Below are 11,236 nucleotides of genomic sequence, written 5' to 3'. Positions count from 1 at the left end.
GTTTTGATCCATATATCATCATGCCATCATACACGCAAAAATATAAAATAAAATAAAATAAAAAAGTTATGCGATTGCAGATGCCTGTGTTGTGACAGCAGCATCTGATTATTCAAACACGGAATTGTAAAATGGAATATAAAGTTGTCATTTGTCAAAGTATGATGTAACCTACAGTTATGAGTAATATTTATACAGTAAAATAATTATTTGAAAATATTAGCTACACAGTGCTTATATATATTTTTTGGAAATAATAAATGGTTGGAAAATATTCAATTCCCAATATTTTTCTCCCTAAGCGTGTTTTGCCTCAATGTCCATATATTTAATAACAGCTAGAGTAGCTTTTTAGCCACACACAATGACACAAGGCCTCAATTATTATCTATGATGATAGTTCATATAATGGTCCCATGTATATGAAATTGACATTCCTGAATGGAGACTACACGTGATCAGCATATATATTGTCAATAAATGGAAGAGCAAAAGAGAACTAACTGAGAGTAATGGGACATTCAAATTAATTAAGAGGGGCATGAAAAAAAAATATGCAGGTACAATTTGAAGTACTAGATTGCTCTACCTGTTGTATAAAATCTCTTGATTTCTAAATTTGCTCATCAGAGAGTGATAAAACCTTTGACTTGGTTATCAATGGACAAATCTGTGCCACAACTTTACTGTACTACTGGTACAAGAGTTTGAAAAGATCTATAAAATAATTAATTGCTAGATCAAAAGCTCTTAAAAGCGCTATTGAAGTTTATCCAAGGGTTGAAATCACATGAAATCATTAGGATTGGACTAATGGCATGGGACTTTTTTTTTGTATTGTCATGATTTTTTTTTTGGTATTGAATGGCAAGGGACTTTAATAATTTACATGAAATAATCAATAGATTTAAACCTAGTTATCATCTATTATAAAAAAAATTACCATTTGATTCCTTTTTTCTCATTTTTCATTTGTCAATTAAACTCAACTCAATTAAAATTTCTTCTTTTTTTTTTTTTTACGAAAAATACTTGTGTTTGGTATTATAAAAAGGATTTAATTAGTATGTAATGTAAAAATTTATTAAACCATTAATCCATCACAAAATGCTCACATTTTTGTAAAGTTTGAATCTTATCCTAACTACTTAATATAAAAGTCACACATGCCATGAATTAAGATTGGCTTATCAATATAAAAAGTTGTACATTTGACTTTATAACTCTTATGAAATTAATTAGAATAATTAATTTATTTTGACTTCTAATATGTCACATTCTTTCATTATCTTTTACACATTCTTTGCAACTTCAATTTTTCCAGCGCTAACGAATTCTTCTCTCGTGCCTTCACCCACAAATCAATCGCAAGTAACCACTTACATTAATAGATGCATATGTATATATTATTCTTGAACACTAATGCCCGTGATACATCTTGAATTTTCTTTGCACTTTTTTTATTTTATCAATCCATTTAAGATTAGCAAATAATTTAAGAAATGCTCAAATCCTGTGTAAAAGAAGTGATGTTCAAATTCAAGGACATGTAAGAATTTCAATTTTTTTTAGCGATGATACACATTGTCAATTTTACTGGGCACTGGACAACTGATGATGAGTTATATGTAAGCGCAACCGAGCGTACCATTTTGTTATATAAGCTTTTGAATTAAACTGGTTTTTTTACTAGTAGGTAAAATTGTAAAAAAAGGGAACCAAAAACTTGAATGAATAAAAACCAGAAAAGATAAAAGTATATTAAAAAAAAAGTTGTACTTTTAAAGAGACGTGGGAAAAAGAAAAAATAAACCTCACCAAAAGCCTCTTTTAACAAGAGGGGGAAATCATGTTTTTAGACTTGATTTGCCTAGTATCATTGCACTAAAATTAAAAGACAAAAAAATTGCTTTGCAATACCCAAGATCTATCGACTGCCTAACTCAAATCATACATTAGATACAAAGTCCATTTGAAGCAGCAATACGAAGTTAAATTTCTGCATCTAGTAATTAAGGAGTCCATGACATCCTATCCTACATCTAAAGAAAATACACTGGACAATTACACAGAAATTGACAAAATTCAAAGCAAACAAGACATGCACATTATGACTCCAATGCCATCATAGAAACCGAGTCAGGCTCGTGACCATGAACTCTAAAGCGATATATACATGTGTGTGAAGGGCTTCCATGGTTGGATGTAAAATCGAGCCTCACCATGTTGATTACACCAGAAGCTGCTGAATTCAACACGTTGAATGTTTGAGCATTGCTCTTCTCAAGGTCATATGTAAATTCTGATAGAAGATGCATCTTTTCAGTATCAATTGCAGAATCAGCATTATGCTCCTGCAGCCAACCAGAGACTCTGCAGTCTTTAGGAGCACTTGATCTATCATATGCAACACTCTGTTCAACAGAAGAAACATCAGTACTAACATCTAACAATATAAAAAGATAAGAAGAAAAGAGTGAATAAAAAGAAATGAGGCAAATCACTTGCACCAGAGAAATCAAGATAAAATTATCGACACAAGAATGTCCATCATGAACAAAATACCAAATGGAATTCGACAACAAGTTTAAATCTTTAATACCGAGTCTCTCAAAAGTAGTGTTATTCTGTTCAATATCCACCCACAAAAGCAGCCAGGTTTCTCAACCTATCAGAGTTATTCTATTCCCATTTGGTCTGATCAGCACTCAGAAATGACAAGGTATGCTACAATGGCATCATTAATCAATCTTTAAACATTAATGCACCAAATAGAAACAGATAATAAAAAAAAAGGATCATCACAAAAAAATTTGGGTTTTCATCAACTTCTCAAACTGAGAAATTAACAGAAGATTAAAAAAAAATAGTTCAATCATATACCTACAAAAGCATAAAGAGACACAAAACATAAGGGAAATTTATGGTAAATCAATAACACATATCTGTAAAAGATTAGAGAAAACTTTTAATGAAGCAGGGAGCTTCAATGATCAATAAGCAAAAGTGAGGACAAATTTAACTCCTACAAATCCAGTTAGAAAAAAAGCCAGGAAAGATCATTAGTAACTTGGAAATAACTGGTAAAGCAGTTCACTCTGAAATGATTATAAGAAATTCCAATGCTCTAAACTGCCAAAAACATAAAGACAACCAACCTATCAATAAAACAACAGATATGGGACAAGATACAATATTTTGGAATCACAATAAAACAACAGATACGGGACAAGATACAATATTTTGGGATCACCCAAGAAAGTTCACAAATCAAATTTATTTCAGTTCTTTGTTTTGCATCTTAAGCATTTGTTAAATATCTGGATATAATACTCTAGGGAAATTGTCCACGTTTGAAATTTCTTAGATATAGACAAGAAAAGGTACATTAAATAAATGTAACATATATCCATGTGTAAAGAAGACAACATACATAATCTTGTCTAAAGCCCCATTATATTCATCATTACAACTAGTTAAATCTCCAATACTTATTCCCACGTCCTCACCTCTGCATTAGTTTTCTTGATTATTACAAAAAGCACATGTCCAAAGCATAAATTTATCCTCTTCAAAGAGTAGCAAACTAAATACTAGTAGATGAGAAATAAGATGCAACAACAAAAATATGCAGGTTGGATAAAAAAATATGCAAAAATTACACAAGCAACAGTCCTCCCCAGAAATGAGAAAATATCTAAAATTTCACATTCATTCATACCATACAAATATCAGATATACATGTGATACAGAAAAACAGCCATCTAGGCAAATCCATGTAGCAATCATGGTATCTTCCATAATAATAAATAAAATTCATCCCTAATGACCCCCCCCCCCCCCACCCCCTGGTCCAAGTTAAAACCCCTTTCTAGCAACTTATATCTGGATTGGTCATCAGAGCCTCAATACAGAAAAAAACTTAACATCCAACACTAAAAGTAAAAGGACACGATAAATATTGGTATCATGGGTTTTATCAATCATACAACATGGAAGCATTTTTTCTTCTTAAGAGACAAAAGTTCAAATACTCAACAACATGAGCCAAGCTCTTTAGATAATTATTGGAAAGTTTGAAAACAAAGTCACATAATTCTGAAAACCTTGCCCTCTCTTCTCTTCCTTTACAGTTAATAAAAGAAAATTACTGCTCTAAACATAGATGTTATAGTTAGTTCTTCAAATTATTTTATTTTCTAGTGTCAATATGAATTGATGCAATGGACTTTAATCTCTGCTTGCCACACTATATAGGAGATATGAACCATGTAGTTAAACATGGCTCAATATTATTAGTATAACAAACCATATAAAAAAGATGGCCAACCAAACATTGCATTACACTTTCAAGGGAGAAACAACTGTACAAGCAAAAACATATGACACTCTCCCCCATGACATGCACAATAAGCTTGATACTCTCATGAATCAAAACAGCACATTAATTCCTTCTGTTATCATTTGTTTGATTTGAAAATCCGGCATACAGACTCCTAACTGCTAATAATCACACAAATCATAATTCATCACATTTCGCACTCCTAGCACAAGTACAAGGAGGAAAAAAACTGTATCTTCTACAAAACTATACTGAAAAGTTACCCAAAGGCAAAAACTTGTCAATAAACTAGTTATGCATCTCCGTGATACATTAGGGTATTAACATAAACTTATTTCAGGCACATCATGTAAATTCATAAATTGGGTTTGCCACAATCAGACAACAGGCCAAGTATATAAACATGAGAACTGCATCATGTAAATGCATACTCAAATTGCTGTATCAAACATCCCATCTACTCTAAAATCAAGGAACAATACAAGAACAAATTAAAGATTATACCATATATACCATACTAACTGACTGGCACGAACACAACAATATTTAGATTTAGAATGAAAATGCATCACCTTTGCTACATGTTCCAAGGTGACAGCCTCGGGAATGATGGCAGTGCGGAGCCTGATCTGCACAAACCCTCTAGTATCCTTCAAGGGGAAACACTGCCCAGGCTCGCCAAAGCTCGGTTTCAACATCTTCTCGGCGTTGGGGTTGACACCATTTCTAGCAGACTTCAAGAACCAATTGCCCCTCCCCAGATCAAACACCTCCGAATGCTTCACCACCGTACCACCGCCGCTGGCAAGAGCATAATCCACTCTCCCAAGCCCATCAGCAGCATGCTTCTCAATCTCCTTCTCAATCACCCCTCTTGCAAACTCTCTTATCTCATCCAACCCACCACCCTCATACCCACTCCCCTTCACACTCCTTACTTCCTCAACAAACTTCTCAAACTCTTCCTTTGATAACCAATTCTCTCCCTTCAACTCACTCAAATACTTCTCTAATTCCTCATTCTTTGCCTCCAATTTCTTCAACCCACTTTCCAAAATTACCCCTTTCTCCTCAATTTTCTCATTTAGCTCCTTCCTTAACCCTCTAACCTCATCCTCAATCTTCTTATCCACCACATCAACTTGAACCTGAATCATCTTTGCTGTCTTCTTCAACAGCCCCTCCACATCCGAAATCCGGCCCTCGAATTCCGAAAACCCAGCGAACCCGCCTGCCGCGGCATCGCCAGATTTCAACGACATCCGCCGGATCAACTGGACCAGCCCAGCCAGCACCACCAAGAGCACCAAATTCTTCCCGAAAATGCTCACCAACGTGAGCCACCGCGGCTTCTCGGACTTTGCGGCGGGCTTCCGAGTCCGCCGCGGCGGGCCCGACGCCGAGTTTGGGCCGGCGCCGGCGACCTTCTTCGCTGGAGTCAAGTCACGGGGCGCCCGGTCGAGGAGCGCCTCGCCGCGGATCGAGTGATGGCTGAGGTCGCGCCCGGTGGCGCCGTCTCCGGAAGTGGCGACGGCCGGGGAGACGGCGACGTCGTTGGCGAGGAGTTCGAGGCTAGTGGCGGTTTTCTTCTCAGTGGCGATCACCGGTCTCCGACGAGTCCCCGGGTTCGCCGCCGTGATGGACACCGTGGAAGCCGACATCGGAATCGTCTAAAACCGCTTCTCAATTCAAACACCGAATTCGAAAATTATAAAAATGAAAAAATAAAGGGAAATGGAGAAAATGTTGGAAACCCTAAGAATAATGTGTGGGGGTGAATGAAGAACAAGAGAGTGAGAAAACGAAAAGGAAGAAGAAAGTTCAAGAGAAAGAGAGAGCGCGTGTTTTACACTGTTTCGTGTTCTTTATGAGATCTGAAATGAAGAGGACGGGATTTGAATTGAATCTTTGGTTTAAGTTTCTCTGTTTTTTATTTTATTTTTTCTTAGTACTTTTTGGGGGGTTTTGATTCGGAAAAGAGGGAGAAAGCTGAAGCGGGACAAGGGACATGATTGGTCAATTCGTGGTTTGACCTCGGGCTTGAAGCTTGTTGGGCCTAATGAGACGATTGGATATGGGTAATTGCTTCCTGCATTACAACTTTTGCTAGAGGCACACCTAAAATTTTAAGAAAAAATTGTTTTTAGTACCTAAACTCTTACCAAGTTCTGTTTTAGTTTCTATATTTTTATTTGACGGTCTTAATGCCTAACTATTTTTTTGTTTGAATTTTAGTTTCTACCATCAAGATTCTTTACTAAATGATGATGTGTCAGTTAGTTTATGACGTTTTAAAAAAAAGTCAAAAATGATTTTAGGGTGTTCTTGATGAATAAGTGTTTGCTGATGCAAACTTAGGCTTTTACATTAGTTTCTACCGATTTTAAAAAATTATAACATTTTACATTGGTTGTAAAAAGGATTATTTATGTCACTGAAATTGACATATGATGAAAAAAGATTTAAATGTTACATTTTAAACAATTAAGGGATTAAATTGAACATTTTCATAATTAAGTGACCAAAATGAATTTTAAAATATAATTAAGGGAAAAATTGTATGATTAAACCTATTTTAAATGTTTCACTAAGTATTTTTGGCAATTTAAAAAAATCATCACATGTTATTTGTCACGTCATTATTTAATGGAGTAACTTGACAACACGACAAAAATCAAACATAAAATAGTTTAGGGACCAAGACCGTTCAAATAAAAAGTTTAGGGAACTAAAAACTAAAATTAGTAAAAGTTTAAGACTAAAAACATAATTTGTCCAAAATTTAATATCCCCATACCACCCTTCTTTATTATAACGCATTCTCTCACATTCTTTTTTATTATTTTTCAATGTTTGGAAAAGTGATTTATAAAAATAAAAATAATAAATAGTTGAGGTTAAATAAATAAACAATTTAAATTTTTTATTAGTAAATTAACTTCAATTTAATATAAGAGATTGTTTATGAAATGGATAAATTTTAAGAATTAATTGATCTGAATTGAAATTTAGTTATCTGTGTGTAAAATAGGCAAGTTTAAGGATTGTTTGAAATAAAATTAAAGTTCAGGGTGTTTATTTACAAAAGAAATAAATTTTAAGGATCAATTGAGGCAAAATTAAAGTTTAGAACATCTATTTACATAAGAAATAAAGTTTAAGGAGCTTTAATACTTTTTTCTCATTAAACTTAACTATTTTTATTAGGCTTAATGAATTAGATATTTATTTCTTATATATAGGATTGAAGTTAATAGTTAATAATTTAAATACATATTAAATAAAAGAATAAATTTTATTTCATTCACTACCTTTAATTTTATTTAAATGATACCAAACTCCAAACTTATTTATATATTATGTTTCATCATATTTCACTACAAGAAAAACTGTTTTTACCTATAGTTTATTTCCCGCGGTTATATTAACCATAGGCAAATCAAAAAGGTAACAGGGGTTTAAAAGACCATATATAGTTAATTAACAGTGGTTTTACATAAAACCCCAGGTAGCTTTAAATTATTATTTCCCCCTTTACTAATAATAATACAAAAATCCTTTTCGTTTCCCTCCCTCTCTCCCTCTCATGTTTCACGTCCCCTCTCACTATCACGTTTTGACCTTTCTCTGAATCAAGTAGAGAATCTCTTTTGAGGTAAGATTATTAAAATACTAAACCCTAAAATGGTTCATATATATGTATTACATTGAGCACTTTTGATTTTAGTAAATGGCAATCTTTTTTAATGTGAGTCTTTTATTACTGATGAAAATGAGTGGACTGACAGTGTTGTGAATTATAAATAAATTAAAGTGTTAGTCAACGTGATACATATAATTCATATGATTCCTACAAAGCTTGACTTGACAGCTGAGAGTTAATACTCCATAGACCATAGTCATTTATGATTGGTCACAGCATACTGGATCAGATTTAACTTAACTATGTTGGTGGGCGATCATTATAGGGATAGCTCTTTAAATGCCGCATGTTCATTGTTATTTATGTGTTTTCGGTTGTGTCAACAATATAATCTTAATCTTTGTTTTCTTATGTTCTGGCCTCAGTAGGATAAGGTCTAGTAGATACATTTCTTAAGTGTGCTGATGAATTTTCCCTTTTAGCTGACCATCTATATTATATTTGCTCCTTGTGGTGATGAGGTTTTTTAGCTAGTTTGGGGAATCACAATTATGTAATAAGATGGGGGATGGAACTTGTAATTTGGGATAGTGTTTGTTCTTGATTGTTGTTGGTGCACTGATTCTAGTTTTAGATTTTTGTTAGTGATAAAGGACTTTGATGAACCTCGTAACTTGGTTCAGTAGCATTTTCTCCCCTATTATGTTAACTCATTAGTAAGTGTACAAATTCATTTAAGTAGTAAACTAAAATAGAAGTCCGAGTATCAAATCCATAAGGACTTTAATTGTACTTAGAGTTATGTATATCCAATTTTCAAGTAATTAATGAATTGATTCAACTATTTGTAATATTTGACATTAAAAGTAAATTGACATAAAATTAAACTAATTGGCTAGCATGTGCAAGGCAATAAAAAAAAACACTCGGAGCGGTGAAACGATGGCTGATGCAGAATTACGAATATGTTGGAGCTTAGTCTACCAAAACCACTCTTAATGCAATGTTAATGTTTTTTCTCTATTCAATATTGTTTTAATTATCACTTACATCTACTCGTATATTCTAGTCATGATTCCTCACACGAAAGAGTCTAATTTACTTAATTCCTCTTTTAATCCCTTAAGAGATAAACCAGCTAAATTGCATTATAAACAAAGATGCATAAAACAGGTTAAATAACATCATTCTATCCCTAGAGATGAATTATTTAGATATTCTTTTTCAGTTCTTAAGAGATAAACACTTTTCAATGCCTAAATCTTAAAACATAGCATGAATATGGATGATCAACCACAAGCATGAAAATAAGAATAGAAAATAGACAATGAAACTAAAATAACATTAAATAGATAGTAAGAATTATTACATTAAGAGTGTTTGATTGTTAAGCTCTCAACAATGAGTGGTTTAGCCTCTTATTGTCATGATAAACTTAAAATTACAACAAGGGCGAATGTGGTGGAAAAGAATGGAGGGAAAATGGAGATAAAGGAAAGAATGGCTCCCAATGGGTGATTGTCCTCTCCTTGGATGTGCCCTAGCCTTTCTTCAATGTGGGGAAGACTAAATGTCTAATTCCCTCCTTTTTCCTTACTTAAAATGCAACTCAGTTCTAAGCATCTACTTGACAAAAACTCATAGGATGTCAAAATTCTAATGATTCACACAAAAAGAAGCAATAAAAGAGGCGAAATGCGATAATTTTTGTGACTTAATTACAAAATATATTTATGCACAACAATTATCATATTACTCCTACCAAACAAAATACTACATTAAATGTCAAATAATGGACTAACAAAATCAGCACTATGTCGCAACCTCGAAATAGGTGTGAAACACAAACCTTAGATGCAAATCTTGAATAACAAACATCTTAGTAGTAGCAGGGACAAATCTTGAATAACAAACTAACACTAGATAATGGTCGAGAATTAGCGAGGCTTAATCAAGATTATTTTATCCCTAAAGATAATCCCAATTAAGTATTGTATTCATGTTAGGATTTAAACAAGACTTGTTAAAGCACAAGTCAATTCCTAAATTTATCTATAAGATGACCAATCAAATAAAAATATTAAGTACATAAACAAATAAAGAACTTAAGATGAAGTATTGAATTAATAGAATTAAAGCAAAACAAGGTTTATCATTTCCTCTCCTAGGTGGAAGTCTAAAATATAATTTTAAGAACTGTTCGGGACTTTTACATTGTTACAATAAATGTCTAGTTTCTTATTTATAGAATTGTAGTAAAGTTTAATTAATGAGATAATCACAAAAAATTACAAAAAAATAATATTTCTAATTAATTCAAGTAATTATCTTTTTCAGCTGATTTATCCTTGAAAAATATATTTCTCTTGATTTTCTTAGCTTTTATCTTCAATTTTTACAATTTATCCTTCCAAAATTTTGTGTTGATTTTAGGTCCCTAGAGCTTTGGCCAAAATGACTTATTTTTGCTGGAAAAACTATAAAAAAATCATTAAAAAAATTAAAACATAAAATTCTACTTAAGACAATGTAAAAACGGAATTTAAAGTTAATTTGATTCAAAACAAGGATTAAGGTTAACTAAAATGCCAAATAAATGTCACAAAATGTATATGAAAATTCGATAAATTTGACATTTACCAACAATGAAATGTGGTTTGGGGGTGTTCCTTATTATGGGAAATTGATAGACATAATTGAGTTAAACTACCATGGTCAATTCTCAGTTATTTGTTCAAATGTACATGAGCCAATTCAACTACTCATAGAGGAATTGTGACGGATGATCTAGGATTTACATTAGTGAGTTTTGCACACTTAATACACACCGGTGATGGTGATGATGATGAGCCATACATCTTGGCTTCATAAGCTCAAATGACTTATTATGTAGAAGAGTTACATAAAAATTGGAGCATGCCCATTCATATAAAGCCATGAGGCTTATACAACATGGGTGAAGATGATAGTGTCATTTTCCATGAATGTGATCCATTTCAAACATCAAAATTTGGAAATATTATTTCCAAATGCAAAAGAGAATATACATTTAACAAGGCCTTGTTTTTAATTGTCATTTTCTTTACTAATTGTCATTTATCATCCTTAATTATCATGAATGTATTTTGTTATTTATTAAGTTGGATTTTGACTTCTACTAATGTTATTGTTTCTCAGAAACTTTGAAGATGAAGAAAATTTCCACGAAGAAGACTAATGCAGCACCACATAAGAAGAAGAATGGCTCTTTT

At 32.8% G+C, this 11,236-nt stretch overlaps 1 protein-coding gene across 1 annotated transcript; it reads right to left on the bottom strand.

Moving 5' to 3' along the window:
* Positions 1-1,906: 1,906 nt before the first annotated feature.
* LOC100796587 (SUN domain-containing protein 1) lies at positions 1,907-6,295 on the bottom strand. Its single transcript, XM_003542729.5, has 2 exons — positions 4,915-6,295; positions 1,907-2,414 (listed from the first exon to the last, which is right to left on the bottom strand). Exons 1-2 carry the CDS (start codon positions 6,001-6,003, stop codon positions 2,109-2,111), a joined length of 1,395 nt encoding a protein of 464 aa, XP_003542777.1. The 5' UTR covers positions 6,004-6,295; the 3' UTR covers positions 1,907-2,108.
* Between the last annotated feature and the right edge of the window lie 4,941 nt (positions 6,296-11,236).

The sequence above is a fragment of the Glycine max genome, chromosome 13 (genome assembly GCF_000004515.6).
Source record: "Glycine max cultivar Williams 82 chromosome 13, Glycine_max_v4.0, whole genome shotgun sequence".
Taxonomy (NCBI): domain Eukaryota; kingdom Viridiplantae; phylum Streptophyta; class Magnoliopsida; order Fabales; family Fabaceae; genus Glycine; species Glycine max.
This window is presented reverse-complemented; position numbering and strand designations above follow the sequence as displayed.

Excerpts from the sequence above, each read along its gene's own strand:
- LOC100796587 (XM_003542729.5), bottom strand. The coding sequence starts at position 6,003 with ATGTCGGCTTCCACGGTGTCCATCACGGCGGCGAACCCGGGGACTCGT. Across the intron at positions 2,415-4,914 it reads CCTTGGAACATGTAGCAAAG|AGTGTTGCATATGATAGATC; the intron begins GTGATGCATTTT and ends TCTGTTGAACAG.